General features: G+C 38.0%; 2 protein-coding genes across 8 annotated transcripts in view; both read right to left on the bottom strand.

Annotated features, from left to right (window-relative positions):
- The window catches only part of LOC148955395 (uncharacterized), a 284254-nt gene that overhangs the window by 49095 nt on the left and 217467 nt on the right, over nt 1–17692 (bottom strand). The window lies entirely within an intron of this gene.
- Nucleotides 406–17692, bottom strand: part of LOC148955399 (uncharacterized) — a 30506-nt gene continuing 13219 nt past the window's right edge. Inside the window, exons 1-4 of one of the 7 annotated variants that reach the window (XM_089101981.1) lie at nt 9049–9165; nt 5590–5858; nt 4367–4503; nt 406–2498 (exon numbers count right to left, since the gene is read on the bottom strand). In XM_089101981.1, the coding sequence (XP_088958107.1) occupies nt 2451–2498; nt 4367–4503; nt 5590–5800 (396 nt within the window). In that variant the 5' untranslated portion in view covers nt 5801–5858; nt 9049–9165 and the 3' untranslated portion in view covers nt 406–2450. Of the gene's footprint in view, nt 2499–4366; nt 4504–5589; nt 5859–8977; nt 9166–17692 lie in introns of those variants that run through there. The other 6 variants (XM_089102022.1, XM_089102013.1, XM_089101989.1 and 3 more) reach the window with 6 other exon arrangements.

The raw sequence follows: 17692 nt of genomic DNA, 5'->3' as shown, positions 1-17692 counted from the left end.
CATATTGTGGTCGTTTTGACAACCTGATGCATGTAGTGTTTTTAGATTTAGTCCAGAATTCCCTAAAAGTTTTCAGGTGAATACCTTCGCCATTCCTTAGATCCTACAAATACGCTCTTACAGCCTGGACGCCCATACTATCTTTTGATTTAGCTCAAAATTTTATTCACATTCACTTCTCGACTTCCTTAGCCTTTCCTAAGATAATATTAATGCGCCATTTTGACAACTAAATGCGGACTGTATATATATACATATATATAAATTTATATATATAAATATATATATATATATATATATATATATATATATATATATATATATATATATATATATATATATATATATATATATATATATATTTATATATATAAATTTAAATCCCACCTCCTCTCCTCTCAGTAACATAGTAATCTTTTTCACTTAATTTCAAACTTTAATGTCACCTGCACTAAAACATAATTGATGAAGACAGGATATACTACTATAAATTTCAAAACCACAAAAAATACCATTCCCGGTTTTGCAGGGTGCCCTTCTGCCGTAAGGCATCCTTCTCAATGTGGAAATACATTAATAATACACAAATATTTTTCTTAAAACCTTGTTCTCAATCAACTATACATCATTCTCCATCCTCCCAATCTTCCCTCAACCCCGTAACAAACCTAGGAGGAGTAGAATGATATGCCCTTACAATATCTTTAGGCACGCCATTATAATCCTTCTTTAAAAACACACAATCAAAAAACTACTAAATCTTTTTAATACGCTTTTGGCTTCTCAAAATTCATACATTAACCATTAAAATATAATTTAAGTTCTTTTATCTCAATACTAACTTCATTTCCTCAAAAAAATTTAAAATTTACAAGTTAAAACTCAATTTTACTCATCCATTCCACATCTACTCTCTCCCTCCATACTCGACTCCGTCTCAAGTCATCCGCATAACTTTCAAGCCAAACATTCGCCAAAGGAATTTTGACTTGCTTTTGATGTTTATGCATTTTCCACACATAAATGCTAACACTTGGCACTAACAAACACAGCGCATAGTTCCTTGGCTTATCTTTAATACAAAAGGACAGCTTTAGAGCTTTCTTCTTTTCATCTACAGACGTTGTTTTTATTGCTTCATTTTCTAATATTTCCGATAATCTTTGGGGTAATCCACCGTTCGAGGGGTATTGAATCAATTCAGGCATCAGTCCGTCAAGCACTTCATCTCCACACTTTGAACAAGAAGGCGTTTGGGTTTTCAATATGCGACTAACTCTGTCCCTAAAGGGTAAGATTCCATGAATCATGCAGTACATAAACTCTTTCTGTTCATAATTAAACGGCAATTCACTTAGATTTTTCAAAAATAACTGAAAATCAATGAACGGCTCAGTTTCTCTAGCTCTATAGTTCGGTTCTTTCTCACTTCTAAAAACATACCGCGATACCTTCTTTAGTTCCTCCTTTCCCAAGTCACATCAGTGCTCCCAAATCCTTTGCTTTCTTCAGAGGGCTGACAGTCCACCGCAGAGGGGTCGGATTTGTTTTGCTTAATTTTTTTACCTTCTCTTCTGCATCCTCGATCAATATAGGAAGAAACCACTGCCTTATAATTGCAGTTGATAGCTCCTCTTTGACCACAAATGCGAAAAGAGGAGCAGTGTAAAATAAAAGCGTGAGGCAATATGTATTGACATACAGAACTCTTTCTAACATCGTTTTGAAAAGGCTTTTTCTCGGTTGACTCAATATCCTGACTATTTTATTTACTTTTTTCTCCCATATAAAGCCAGTTCCAATATTCACACTTTCTGTCAACGAGAGCCAACAGTTTCTTGCTATGTCGTCATAATTTGCATATTTGTTCAAGGGTAGTACACTGCTCTTTTGTCTGTGTATTTTCACATGAAATCCTTCCTCGTACCAATGCAACCCCTTACACACAGTTTTCACATCTTTTTCACTTCCTGTGATAAAATTTCCGTCATATAAGAAAGCTGCACTTTTCAAAAAAACATTTTCAGAAACTTGAACACCGGACATTCTTTCTTCTACATACCAAAAGAGTGGGTCGAGATATAATTCAAATAGCGTTCCAGAACAAGGGTCACCTTGCAGCAGACCTCTTTCTAGGTTTATTATTGTCGCCAGTCTTCAAACAAAATTCAAACAAAATCGTGTATGGTTGGCAATTTTATTTTCTTGTGGTTTCTATGCTTTTCGTAAAGCTAGATTATTTGTTTCTTTTTTCTTGTATTTTAGATGCATTATGTAAAGATAAAATGTCTAACGTCTTAGGATGTAACCAAGAATCATTAAGCATGGAAATATGGTTTGTAAATTTGTTTTTTAAGAGTTGAGCTATCATTTCCCTCTCCCTCTGCAGCAGTCATATTGTTTGCTTGGTCTGAATATATTCCTGTAAATAAAAGGGGGCAAATCCCTTATCAATATTTATCTGAAAGACGTCTACCAACAATCTGGAAAATTGGAGCCTGAAAAAGAACTTTTTTAGGCTCTAGGTAACCTTATCGCATCAAAAACATCCACTGGCCTCTCCCCCATTAGTTGGCGGGTCCAACCTACCTTATCAGACTCGAATTCTGTTAAGCTTTTTGTTGCGAAACAGTCTGTTGATTTCAAATTCGTTGATCTTATGAATCATTATTGTTTAAAAGAAATATGATAAAATATAATATAATATTATTTAATTTTCTACCATTTTTTTTGTTATGATACTAAAAGGAGGTAGCTGAGTGCATTCAAAATATTTGAGTAAAAATATAAAAAAAAAAATTGACAAAAAACGATAAATGGAAAAAATCTGAAATGCTGTTTATTTTAGGTGGAAAAAAAGCCAGTTAGAAGAAACGAGTGGTAACAAGGAAGTAAGTGCATGGGAATGAGTATTACATGGAGGGAAGTAGAGCATCTCCCAGTTTCCGGTGGGGTAGGCAAAGTGGCCGAAATGGAATTCAGCATCCAAATTCATCTTCCCGCACTGACCGAAGAATCAACAATGTAAATGATGATACAGGTTTGAGTCTCATAAGGCAGAAAAAAGTCAGTTTTCGTCTGAAAAGGAAAAATACAGCACCAATCCTAACATACAGTTTGGCTACAGAGAGCTTGAGAATATGCTGCAAAATTTTGAACCATCGAATATAATAAAATCGTTAAACAGTGAAAAAAATCAATTTGAAATGGTGTTAACAAGAGAGATGAATTTTGATTGGTATTATTTAATAATAAGTCTGCTGGCGAAATTGTGCAAATCGGATGTACCAGAGCTGTATCAATCGTTGTTTTTGGACCTACTAGTAATGGTAAAAAGATCAGGTTTCCTCGCAAAGCTACCTTCACAGATTGCTGTCTTTAGTACAGGGAAGAAGATTTCAAATGAAAAAGTTGTACAGCTTAACAAGAATCTAGTTTCTTTCTTTCAGACATTCATGGATAAGTCTTCAACTTCAGCTTGTGACTCAGTACCAGAGAAGTACTTTGAGGCAATAGTAAAAATGGAATAACTTTTGTCTGTAAACAGGTATGAGGTTCCGCAGGATATTTATGCTGATTTAACTGTTCTTCAATTAAGACTTGATGACACCCGAAAAAATTTTGTTGGCGAGAATGATGACAATACTAGAAGAAAACTGCGTCGAATGGCTTATGCTGAAAAATTGTTACATGCTCAACCACCTTCTGATTTCAGGGAATTAAATATAGTGCCAACATTTAAGGATGTGAATTATGAACAAGAACCGTTTGTTCGGCCAGCACTTGTGCATTGTCCGTATGAAAGCATTGAGCACTAGAGCGTCTGACTACCAATCAAATGAGCCCCCTCCGAAGTTTATATGAACACGGGCTGGTGGGATTTGTTATCCTCAAAGACATAATTTCCAGACCGTTCAAATACGTTGAACAAAATGGCTATCTCAAATTTTGCTTGGAAGTTTTTGGGGAAATGATGGGCGTGGGTGGGGGGGCATTTGCCCTCTGATCACTTTCGACTTATAAAAAAGGCACTAGTTCTCTCAATTTCCAATCGAATGAGCCCTTTTTGAAGCTTCTACGACAAAACTTTCTATTAGAACCTTTTTTGTTTAATAAATTTCTCTCTCTCCAAAAAATAATAATAAAATAAAACAATTTGAAAGCGTAAAATTCATATTACGTTCTTTGTAAAGGAGGGGGGGGGGGGGGGGTAAAAGGGGTTGAACCTCCCCCCCCCCCCCAAATTTTTGTCTGGCTCGTATAAACGTAAGAAAAGTGCATATAAAAAATTGATACACTTATTGACTTTTCTTATTTTAACCCCCCCCCACCCTGAACAAAAATCCAAGATGCGCCCATGCAATACCTTTGTCAGTTCAAGTTGGTCTTTGTCCATGGTGACAATAACAGGGGCTTTCTGTTTTCTCATTCTATTAGGCTTGGCAATTGCTCCATTAATTCGCCTTTTCAGTTCGTCTACTAATTGGGATAACCCTTCACAACCTATAAATTTAAAATTATAATAATTGTAAACTTGACAATTCAACAGACACATCTGTAAAATAATGAACTCGGTGTTTTCTTTTGGAGAGGGACTACATTTCATAAAAGGGGAGGGGGAAAATTTTGTAAAAAAAAATAATGAATTCAAACTCAGCTCACAGTTGCCACATAAGGAAAAGTATATTTAAAAATCCCCTAATGCATAATATAAGCTGAAAGCCGTTTTTGCTGTGTCTGAAATAGTTGTAACACAAAGCGTATCTATTCTTTCGAGGTGTTTGGGCGACACTGGAGCCAGATAACTTATCCCATGCGATTGATGGCATCCAAAAAAAAGTCTGTTGATGATTTATCTAATATCTGTTATTAATTGGTAAAACCTAATTATGACAAATTTTGTGAAAATAGTTTTCTTTTTCTTTTTAAATTAAAGTAACCACTAATGGACGAATTAACTTTCTATTTATGTGTTTTCATGGGAAATGTTCAGACATTGACTTGTTTGAGGTTAGCGAGTGAGCAAGTCAAATCTTAAAAATAAACATATTTCTTAGAAAAAGACCTGAAACCTCAAATAGGTACTGGAACATTAAAGTAAACATTCACTATATCTCGAAATCATTACTTGGCATTTTGTCATATTCCAGAAAAAAATTATTAGTAAACTCGCCTGCTTTCACTTGAATTATGTCTTAATAAAAATTATTTTAATGCAAAAACATCATCATAAAAACTGTAAAGAAAGTCCCTAAACAAAATACTACGATTTTAAGAAGCAATAATGGAATTAAGTCTCGGAAAATATCCCTGAAAACTATTCCAAAAAGTTCCAAACCTTTAATCTACAAATTCTTTAGCTAAATCTCTCATTAAAAAATCCCATTTATCAGTTAAACAATGCAAAAAACGGCTTTGAACAGAAGCACCTATTTGAGAAATAAAAATAGCTAGGTGGTTGCCAAACAATGGAACCATAGCGAGAAACATTTCTGTCAATATTTTCTCTTTTTAAAATCCCAGCTGCCATAGTTTACGCCATGCGGATTTTCACTAGAATAGTAATTTGAAACCCTACGGAAAACTCACCCTTTCCAACTTTGAGTCCGCTTATACGCCAATTAATGTCGTTAACATCATTAACAAAATTCCTTTCCGCATAGTAGAGCTTCTTCACCTTCTCCACGTCTCTGTATACTTGTCTTGTGACAATACCGTATCTCCCACTGATCGAAGTGATCGGTGTTTTGCATCTTGGACAAGCACTAAGCCCAATCTCCTCCTTGCTTGCTTTGTTCATCCAGTAATCCGTGCCATCAACCTAAATTGCATGCTTACAATCGGGCAGAAAAATAAACCTAAAACAAGGAAGTAAGAAAAAATCGTCAAAAGTTCTAGCTTGAGTTGTTATCCTCTTGATGTTGTTTCTTTTTTCACTTAGCTTTGCAAATAAATAAACCAGTTTCCATTATGAGCTCATCAGAGTAAAACGGAATCTATCAGACTTTTGATTTCTTTCCAGTTTTGAATAAAAATCTCTGAATTTGGTTATTTGATTGAAATAATAACTGAATTTAGTCATTTACTTCCTCCTTTCTTTTTATAATATTTCTACCCAATATAGACAATTTAGCGATATTTCACCGTTCATTGATACTCCCAGTTATTTTTAATTTTATTATCAAACATTTCAACAATTCATGTAAAGCTACTAAAAAGTAGTTTCTTAGAAAACATAGTATTTTGCAGCGTACATGAAGTAACAAACTATAAAAGCTCCAAAACATAAAAGCAAATGCTTGGAATGCCAAGGGCAAGGGGTAACCTTTTTTCAGACTAGCAAGTTAGTTCTAGCAAAATTTTAAATAGGGAGTTCAAGATCACAGTAGATTTAGGTTACACCCAAAACGATCAAACAGTTCGTGGTAACGAACTGTAGGTAAGAAGCGACCCGGCTCAATGGTAACCGAAAGTCTAGAAGACGGAATTTTGATACCAATAGATGCATCAAAAGAATCAGATTTTAAATGTGATTTCAAATATATAAGTTTCATCAAGATTAATCTTACCCATCAAAAGTTATAGAACCTTAATGAAAATCACGCCATCATATTCAGCGTATCAGAGAACCCTACTGTAGAGGTTTCAAGCTCCTATCTACAAAAATGTGGAATATTCCATTTTTTGCCAGAAGAAAGATCACGGATGCGTGTTTATTTGTTTGTTTGTTGGTGTTTTTTCCCAGGGGTAATCGTAATGACCCAGTGGTCCTAGAATATCGTTAGAGGGCTTATTCGAACGGAAATTATAAGTTCTAGTGCCTTTTTCAAGTGACAAAAAAATTGGAGAGTAACTTGTCCCACTCCCACGCTCATTTTTTTCCGAAGTCACCCAATCAAAATTTTGAGATAGCCATTTTGTTCAGCATAGTCGAAAATCTAATAAATATGTCTTTGAGGATGACTTAATTCCCCACTGTTCCCGGGGGACGGGCTGCAAGTTATAAACTTTGCCCATTGTTTACATATAGTGTTGGTTATCGACATTTATACAGGCGTTTTCAGGAGGATTTTTTTTTCTAGTGAGGGGTCGGGGTTAGAGTAGGGGTTACGTGGGAGGATCTTTCCATGGAGGATATTTCCTTAGGGGAAGGGACATTTCTATGAAGGAGGCGCCAGATTTCCCAGCATTATTTAAAAAACGATCAGAAATTAAATAAAAAAACAGGTTTTTTTCAACTGAAAGGTTCGCCCTCTAGTCAATACCTCGCTCTTTACGCTACAGTTTTTTTTTGTACTTTCAAAAGAGCCATCTATTCTAATTAACCGGCCTTTGTGATTCAGGGGTTTGTGATTCGGACAAGAGTGAGGTATTGAATAGGGAGCCCACTCCCTAATATACGTAATAAAAACATACGAATATAGAAATTCGTTACGTAAGTTAATTCGTAAGTTACGTCAGAACAAAATTTCGAGAAAACCATTTAGCCAAAAAACGGAAAATTAAAATGTAGATTCCGTTTTAATTTCATGTACGGTGAGCCAAAATCAAAGCTGTATTAATTCAGAAATGTTCAGAAATTAACTAAAAAAAAACAAGTTTTTTTAACTGAAAGCAAGGAGCGACATTAAAACTTAAAACGAACAGAAATTACTCCGTATCTGAAAGGGGCTTTCCCTTCCTCAACGCCTCGCTCTTTACGCTAAAGTTTGACTCTGTCTCACAACTTTATTTTTTAAAACAATAAAAACTTTAGCGTAAAGAGCGAGGTGTTGAGGAGGGGAAAGCCCCTTTCATTTACGGAATCATAACGTTCAGGAGACAAAAAACAGTCTGAGCACTTCATGGAGTAGATACAGGAAGAAGTGCAACATTCGAAATGGGAAGATGTCACGTGTTATACGCAACTTCAACACTCACGTAGGGCAAACGACAACAGGTTAGTTAGATTATCCCAATTAATTCATTTAAAGATCGCTTAAGTGAGAGAAAAGGATATGTGAGAATGATAGGTAAAAGGCCCCCATGCCCGAACGAAAATAATGGTTCTTCGTGTAAAAAAAAAAATTCTCAGCACCTTCTCAATCACGATAATAAGGAGCCCCGACATGCAAAAATAATAGCAGGTAATGAAGCTAAACACCTTATAGGCAAATTAGAGTACCAGGAGCTGTGCTACTAATAATAGTTTTCACCTAAAGATCTTACGCTACTACTGGCAACATTAAACTTACTAGAGTACAGAGGGTAGAGTAGAGATGGGTAAGACAGGAAAAAAAGATGACAAGTTATCCTTTAGTGAAATATCCAATGCAAAGCAGCATTTTTCTTTTAGGTTATTATCAGATTTGCAGTAAAGCTTTCGAAGACCATGTGAGGTGCAGGGTTTCTTTATTTTTAGCTGCTCGAACTCTGACTGCTCTATGCGGCAGCATCGACTTCCTGCTCTATAACATTTCAAGCCGGCACCCAGAAACTTAAATTACAACCAAAATGAGCTAGAAATACTACTTTCCTGGTCATATCTAAGAAGTCCACTGCTTAAACTTAGTACCCCTTTATTCTATGATCAATCGACACATTTTCTCAGATACTTTGAGTCATAAGTTTTCTTCTTTCTTGGAAATATTCATTCCATACTAGCCCAATGCTTTAATTATGATAGTGATGACGATTGTAGGATGAAAGAAATTAAGATTTATAAAATCTAATTCTGGTGTAGTTAATTCACTTGACTTTACAGGCCGTTTTCATTGTCCCTGCAAGTTGAATTTAGTTTAAATATGTTACTGAACTCCTTCAGTATTAGAGATAATTAAATTATTTAATTGCAGTTGTCCTTTTATATTTGTATCTGTTCATTTACTCACCCTGTAAACTTGTTATTGTTCAATGTTCAACGAGTTTATTCACAAAAAAAAATTTAATAAATCTCACATAATTAAGAACATCGCAATCCAAAGCTTATCCTGCTCACCTTATCATTCCTTGTTGCTTTAAAGGTTTTTTATTAGTCAATAGATATTTAAGTATTTTCATAAATCCTACTTAACTGCTAAACTGCGACCCCGAAAAAGCTGCAAATTTCACTGACTTCTTCCTGAACATTTTTCAGTTCTTGACCACTTTTATTATATGGTGTAATCACTTTATCGTAGAATCCCAGTCTGTTTATACGGCGTAATGTAGATTCCATAAGCTTTTATCATAATCAAACAAATTATAGTTCACCATCCAATGATAACATCAATTTCTTAAGATAAGGTAAGATTTATTGCTGAAAAACGGCTATCACAAGCCCAAAAGGGCCGAATTCGTACTTTAGCGTCAAATACAGCGAAAAAAGAACAACAAAAACAAACAAACAACAACAGAAAATTATAAAAGGGTCAATGTCAAATACGTAAAAACGTTAAAAACAAAGTACAAAGTAAACTCATAAAATTAAGAAGGCCAATGTCAAGTCAGCAGAAATGCCCCCCCCCCCAAAAAAAAAAAATATCGTAAAATTAACAAGGGGATAAATTAAAAAAAAAAAATAATATCGTTGGTGACTAAAAAACATAAATATAAAACCTCCAAATTTGCAAAATGGGCATTAAAATTAATAACTATGAGGTAAAGAGTAAGTGAGGGGGGGGAGGCAGCGGAGATTCAGTGGTTGAAAATGTCAACTATGTAAGGGATAAAATATCTTCTACATCTTACCGTGCAAACTCTTATTGGGGCGAGAAGGGGGATTTTTGTTGACACAGAACGCGGAGGCGGGGTCGAAGGGGTGAATATTGACCAGGGAAAAGGGGTGTTGTTCGACGGTTATGAAGGGCATTGTTAGCAAAACGCAAGGCAATTTTTGCTCTCCTTTCCTTAAGGGTGACAAGATTAGGTCATCTAAGAAGGGAAATATAAGGTACTTTACCCTCATTGAAGATAATTCATAGGCACCTTTTTTGGACTGCCTCTATTCTGTCCGACAATTCAATTGAAATGCCAGGACGCCAAACATGACAGGCGTACTTAAGGGTTGGGCGTACAAGTGACAGGAATATCCTCAAACAGTGCGATTTAGGGTATTTCATTTTTTAAGGAGTTTAAGGAGGGAAAATGCGGCATTTGAACGTTTTAAGATGTCATTAATATGAAAATCCCATTTTGAGTCGCTTGAGATGGTAACGCTCAGTATTTTAATAGTGGTGACAGACATTTCAGGGGGGATTGGACAGGAGAAAGAAGGAGGAGTTTTAAGGAAATTAATAGTAAGAACAGATGACTTTAAAGGGTCGACTTTCATATCATCAGTAAGAGCTTCGGCTGATATCGATTCCAAGATGTACATTGGGTTGCTTTTGGAGGTTAGGAGAACCTAACCTCCTCTTCAGGACGGTGATAAGCCCCTTCAAATTTAGGACACTTAAATTCTTCTAAATTGAAAAGTGGATTCCTAGGGTCACAGTTTCGAATTAAAACTTTATCTGTAGGCACATTACCCTTTACATATAGTGCTTCAACCCCGAAAAAGCTGCAAATCTTCGAGTTCCATTGACAATAATAAAAATTTCAACGTAGCCATTTTGTTCAACGTAGTTGAAAGTTCTGGAAATTATGTATTTAAGGATGACAAACCCCCCAAAGTCCCCATGGCAAAGGTTGTAAGTTATGCCCTGGGGGCATATAAGGATCTTATAGAAAAACTTGTCGTGAAAACTTCAAAAGGGGCTCATTCAATTGGGAATTGAGAGGGCTATTGTCCTTTTTAATAGTCGAAAGTGATTGGAGGGTAACTAACCACCCTCTGACGTGCACCATTCCCCCAAACACATCCAATGAAAATTTTCAGATAGCCATTGTGTTCAACGTAGTAGATTGTTCTGCAAATTAGGTCTTTGAGGATGACACCCCAGCCTTCAGGGCAAGGGTTGTAAATTATGCCCTGGGGGCATATAAGGTTTTTATTGAAAGCGTTGTCCTAGAAACTTCAAAAGGGCTCATTTGGTTGGAAATTGAAAGGGCTAGTGCCATTTTTAATAGTTGAAAGTGATTGGAGAGCGACTAAAGCCCCTCTCAAGCCCACCATTTTCCCAAACACATCCAATCAAAATTTTGAGATAGCCATTTTAAGTCCAAAATAAAAGTCAAGTTTCTTTAATGATCAATTATTTCTTTAAATAAACCAGATGTATCTTAACCGTGTGTATTCTTATTAATCTAAATAAAACCCAAGTTTCTTAAATGAAGAAGTATTTATTTATAAATCAGCTGTATCTTAACAGAGTGTATTACAACTTACAACTCCTGCCCTCGGGCCCTTGGGGGCTGGGTTGACCCCTGAGTTTTCGTTATATGGTCTTTGAAATATTTAAAAAAAGATATCTCAAAGTTCTTATCGGATGGGTTTGAGGAAAAAAGGGCGTGGAGGGGGAGGGGGCTAGGTGCCCTCCAATCTCTTTTGATTCTTAAAAAGTGAACTAGAACTTCCAATTTCTAATCAATTGAGCCCTCTCTGAAGTTTATACGAGCATTCCTTCCATAAGAACCATATATGCCCCCAGGGCATAACTTATAACCCTTACCCCTTAAGATTGTGGGGGAATTGTCCTGCTCAAACGTATAATTTCGAGAACTTTCAACTACGTTGGACAAAATTTTGATTGGATGTGTTCGGGGAATGGTGGGCGTGGAAGGGGTGTCAGTCATTCGACTATTAAAAAGAGAACTAGCCATTTAAATTTCCAATCGAATGAGCCCTTTCTGAAGTTTCTACGACAACGTTGTCTATACAACACCTTATATGCTCCAGGGCAGAACTTACAACCCTTGCCCTCAGGGCTGTGGGGGAGTTGTCATCCTCGAAGACCTAATTTCTAGAACTTAAAACTACGTTTAATAAAATGTCAATCTCAAAATTTTCATTGGATGTGTTTGGGGAAAAGGTGGGCGTTAGTTGCCTTCCAATTACTTCCGACTGCTAAAAAGGGCACTAGCCCTTTGAATTTCAAATCGAATGAGCCATTTTTGAAGTTTCTGCGACAACGACTTCTTTAAAAACCTTATATGCCCCCTGGGTATAACTTAAAACCCTTGACCTTATGGTTGTGGGGGAGTGTCCTCCTCAAAAACATATTTTCTATCTGGAAATTAACTATGCTGAACAAAATGGCTATCTCAAAATTTTGATTGGATGTGTTTGGGGGAATGATGGGCGTTAGGGGGGGGGCTAGTTGCCCTCCAATCACTTTCGACTATTAAAAAGGGCACTAGCCCTTTGAATTTCAACTACGCTGAACAAAATGGTTATCTCAAAATTTTGATTGGATGTGTTTGGGGGAATGGTGGGCAATGGGGGGGGCTAGTTGCCCTCCTATTACTTTCGACTATTAAAAAGGGTGCTAGCCCTTCGAATTTCCTATCGAATGAGACTTTTTTGAAGTTTCTACGACAACACCTTCTATAAAAACCTTATATGCCCTCAGGACATAACTTAACACCCTTGCCCTGAGGATTGTGGTGGAGTATCCTCCTCAAAAACATATTTTCTATCTGGTTATCAACTATGCTGAACAAAATGGCTATCTCAAAATTTTGATTGGATGTGTTTGGGGGAATGATGGGCGTGGGGGGGCTAGTTGCCCTCCAATCACTTTCGACTATTAAAAAGGGTACTAGCCCGTCGAATTTCCAATTGAATGAGCCTGGTTTGAAGTTTCTAAGACAACGCCTTCTATAAAAACCTTATATGGCCCCAGGGCATAACTTAAAACCCTTGCCCCGAGGGTGTAGGGGGAGTGTCCCTCTCAAAAAGATATTTTCTATATGGAAATCAACTACGCTGAACAAAATGGCTATTTCAAAATTTTGATTGGATGTGTTTGGGGGAATGAAGGGTGGGGGGGGGCTAGTTGCCCTCCAATCACTTTCGACTATTAAAAACGGCACTAGCCCTTTGAATTTCCAATCGAACGAGCCTTTTTTGAAGTTTCTACGAAAACACCTTCTATAAAAACCTTATATGGCCCCAGGGCATAACTTAAACCCCGGGCCCTGAGGGTTGTGGGGGAGTGTCCTCCTCAAACACATATTTTCCATCTAGTTATCAACTACGCTGAACAAAATGGCTATCTCAAAATTTTGATTGGATGTGTTTGGGGGAATGATGGGCGTGGGAGGGGGGCTAGTTGCCCTCCAATCACTTTCGACTATTAGAAGGGGTACTAGCCCTTCGAATTTCCAATTCAATGAACCTGTTTTGAAGTTTCTAAGACAACGCCTTCTATAAAAACTTTATATGGCCCCGGGGCATAACTTAAAACCCTTGCTCCGAGGGTTGTGGGGGAATATCCTCCTCAAAAAGATATTTTCTATCTGGAAATCAAATACGCTGAACAAAATGGCTATTTCAAAATTTTTATTTGATGTGTTTGGGGGAATGAAGGGCGTGGGGGGGCTAGTTGCCCTCCAATCACTTTCGAGTATTTAAAAGGGCACTAGCCCTTTGAATTTCTAATCGAATGAGCCTTTTTGGAAGTTTCTACGACAGCGCCTTCTATAAAAACCTTATATGCCCCCCAGGCATACCTTAAACCCCTTACCCGGAGGGTTCTGGGAGAGTGTCCTCCTCAAAACATATTTTCTATCTGGAAATCAGCTACGCTGAACAAAATGGTTACCTCAAAATTTTGATTGGATGTGTTTGGGGGAAAGATGGGTTTGGGGGGGGGGGCTAGTTGCTCTCCAATCACTGTCGACTATTTAAAGGGCACTAGCCCTTTAAATTTCCAATCAAATGGGCCTCTTCTGAAGTTTCTACAACAACGCGTTCTATAAAAAACCTTATATGCCCCCAGAGCATAACTTAAAACCCTTGACCCGAGGGTTTTGGGGGAGTGTCCTCCTCAAAAACATATTTTCTATCTGGAAATCAACTACGCTGAACAAAATGGTTATCTCAAAATTTTAATGGGAGGTGTGGGGGGGACGTATGGGCGTGGGGGGGGGGCTAGTTGCCCTCCATTACCTTTCGACTATTAAAAAGGGCACTAGACCTTTGAATTTCCAATCGAATGAGCCTTTTTTGAAGTTTTTACGACAACGCCGTCTATAAAAACCTCATACACCCCCAGGGCATAACTAAAAACCCTTGCCCTTGGGGCTTTGGGGGAGTGTCCTCCTCAAAAACATATTTTCTATCGGGAAATCAACTACGCTGAACAAAATGGTTATCTCAAAATTTTGATTGGATGTGTTTGGGGGAAGTATCGGCGTGGGGGGGGGTAGGTGCCCTCCAATAAGTTTCCACTATTAAAAAGGGTATTAACCCTTTGAATTTCCAATCGGATGAGCCTTTTTTGAAGTTTCTACGATAACACCTTCTATAAAAACCTTATATGCCCCCAGGGCATAATTTAAAACCCTTGCCCTGGGGGTTGTGGGGGAGTATCTTCCTCAAAAACATTTTTTCTATCTGGAAATCAACTACGCTGAACAAAATGGCTATCTCTAAATTTTGATTGGATGTGCTTGGGGAAATGATGGGCGTAGGGGGGGCTAGTTGCCCTCCAATCACTTTCGACTATTAAAAAGGATACTAGCCCTTTGAATTTCCAATCGAATGAGCCTGTTTTAAAGTTTCTACGATAACGCCTTCTATAAAAACCTTATATGGCCCCAGGGCATAACTGAAAACCCTTGCCCCGAGGGTTGTGGGGGAGTATCCTCCTCAAAAAGATATTTTCTATCGGGAAATCAACTACGCTGAACAAAATGGCTATTTCAAAATTTTGATTGGATGTGTTTGGGGGAATGATGGGCGTGGGGGGGAGGGGGGGGCAAGTTGCCCTCCAATCACTTTCGACTATCAAAAAGAGCCCTAGAACTCTCGATTTTCAATCGAATGAGCTCCTTTTGATGTCTACGACGACCCCTTCCATATGAAGTGCTCTGCTCTAAAGTAAAAAAGTAATATATGGTACATAGAGCCAACATTGTTCTTATATGCCCTCAGGGCATAAATTAAAACCCTTGCCCCGAGGGTTGTGGGGGAGAGTCCTCCTCAAAAAGATATTTTCTATCTGTAAATCAACTACTCTGAACAAAATGGCTATTTCAAAATTTTGATTGGATGTGTTTGGGGGAGTATGGGCGTGGGGGGGCTAATTGCCCTCCAATCACTTTCGACTATTAAAAAGGGCACTAGCCACCCCAATTTCCAATCGAATGAGTCCTTTTCGAAGTTTCTACGACAACTCCTTCAATACGAAGTGCCCGTCAAAGAAAGAAAAAGCAAAAAAAAAATTGTGGCCACATCGTTCTTTACTTAGGCAGCGATAGCGCGCTGCCTATGAAAGTGAACTAGAACATTCTATTTTCAATCAAATAAGCGCTCTCTGAAGTTTATACGAGTATCCCTTCTTTAAGAAACATATATATCCCCAGAGCATAACTTACAACGCCTGTCCCTGGGCCCTGGGGGGCTGTGCCGACCCTGGAGTTTCAATATCTGACGGTTGAGCTATTTTAAAAAAAATGGTCACCTGAAATTTTTATCGTGTGGGTTTATCCATCCGATACACTCAAAGGCGAGGAGGGCGTGAGGGGCTTGTTGCCCTCCGATCTTTTTTCACTCAGAGAAAATGGACTACAACTTTTAATTTCCATTCAAATAAACCCTCTCTGAAGTTTATACAAGCACACCTTCCATAAAAACGATATATGCCCCCAGAGCAATACTCACAACGCCGGCCCCGGCCCTGGGGGGGGGCTGTCGTCACAGGAGTTTTTCTTACCCGACCTTTTAACTATTTTTAACTAAATGACCCTAAGTAAAGGAGTTTTTGTTATATGATTTTTGAACTATTTTTAACAATAAGGCTACCTCAAATTTTTTATCAGATGTATTTAGGGAAAAAAGGCTTGGGGAGCAGTTGCCCTTTGATCACTATTGACTCTTAAAAAGGGCCACTAGAACTCTCGATTTCCAATCGAATCATCCCCCATTGAAGTTTCTACGACGACCCCTTCTATATGATGTGCCTCTGGGAAAAAATTAAATAGAGTGTGGGGGGAGGCTAGCTGCCCTCCAATCAATTTTGACTCTCAAAAAGTGAATTACAACTTTCAATTTCCAATCAAATGATGCAACTAGGAAGTTTAAACGAGCATCCCTTCCATACCAACCATACATGCTCCAAGGGCATAACTTACAACGCCTACCCCCGGGCCCTGGGGGTTGTGTTGACACCGGAGTTTTTGTTATCAGAACTTTGAACTATTTTTAACAAAATGTTTATCTCAAAATTTTTATCTGATTCATTTAGGGTGTGGAGGAGGGGGCTAGTTGCCCCCCGATCTCTTTTTACTCTTGAAAAGTGAACAAGAACTTTCAATTTCCAATCAAATCTTCGGAGCCCTCTCCGAAGTTTATACGAGCCTCCCTTCCATAAGAACTATATATGCCCATAGAGCATTACTCATAACGCCTGCCTCCGGGCCCTGGCGGGTTCCGCCGGCACAGAAAATTTTCTTATCTGACCTTTGAACTATTTTTAATGAAATGGCTATTATAAAAATTTTATTAGATGGGCTTGGGGAAAAAAGGGTGTGTTGGGGGGGGGCTAGTTGCCCTCGGATATCTTTTGACTCTTAAAAATTGAACTAGAACTTTCAATTTCCAATCAAATGAGCCCTCTCTGACTTTTATACAAGCATCCCTTTCATAAGAACCATATAAACCCCGAGGACAACACTTACAACGCCTAACCCCCGGGGCTCTGGGGGGCGTTTTTGTTATCTAATTTTTGAACAATTTCCAAAACACTGGCTATCTCAAAACTTGTAGCGGACAGGTTGGGGGCAAAAAGAGCGTGGGGGCTAGTTTAACTCTCTTGACTCTTAAAAAGTGAACTAAAACTTTCTATTTCCAATCATATGAGCCCTCTATGAAATTTATACGAGCATCCCTTTCATAAGAACCATATATGCCCCAGGGCATAACTTAGAACGCCTTCCCCTGTGCCCTGGGGGGTTCTATTGACACCAAATTTTTTCTTATCCGACCTTTGAAACTATTTTTAACAAAATGTATATCTCAAATTTCTCATCAAAAGGGTTTTGAAAAAGAAGGCGTGGGGGGGGGGGAGCTAGCTGCCCTCGGATCTCTTTTGACTATTAAAAAGTGAGCTCGAACTTTCAGAATCCAATCAAATGAGTCCTCTTTGAAGTTTATACGAGCATCCCTTTCATGCGAACAATATATGCCCCAGGACATAACTTACAACGCCTGCCCCCAGGCATTGGGGGGTTTTGACGACATCTGAGTTTTTGTTATCTGACTTTTGAGCAATTTTTAACTTAATGGCTATCTCAAAATTTTTATTGAATGCATTTGGGGAAAAAGGGGCGTGGGGGGCTAGTTACCCTCCAATCTCTTTTGACTCTTAAAAACTAAACTAGAACTTTCAATTTCCAATCATAAGAGCCATCTCTGAATTTTTTACGAGCATCCCTTCAATAAGAACCATATATTCACCAAAGGCATAACTTACAACTCCTGCCCCCGGGCCCTGGGGGGCTGTTTTGACCCCTGATTTGTTGTTATGTGGTCTTTGAACTATTTAAAAAAAAAGATATCTCAAAGTTCTTATCGGATGGGTTTGAGGAAAAAAGGGATTGGAGGGGGGGGCTTTGTGCCCTCCAATCT

Source organism: Artemia sp. Qi Xiang Cuo, chromosome 2 (assembly GCF_049724085.1).
Source record: "Artemia sp. Qi Xiang Cuo chromosome 2, ASM4972408v1, whole genome shotgun sequence".
Classification (NCBI taxonomy): Eukaryota; Metazoa; Arthropoda; class Branchiopoda; order Anostraca; family Artemiidae; genus Artemia; species Artemia sp. Qi Xiang Cuo.
This window is presented reverse-complemented; position numbering and strand designations above follow the sequence as displayed.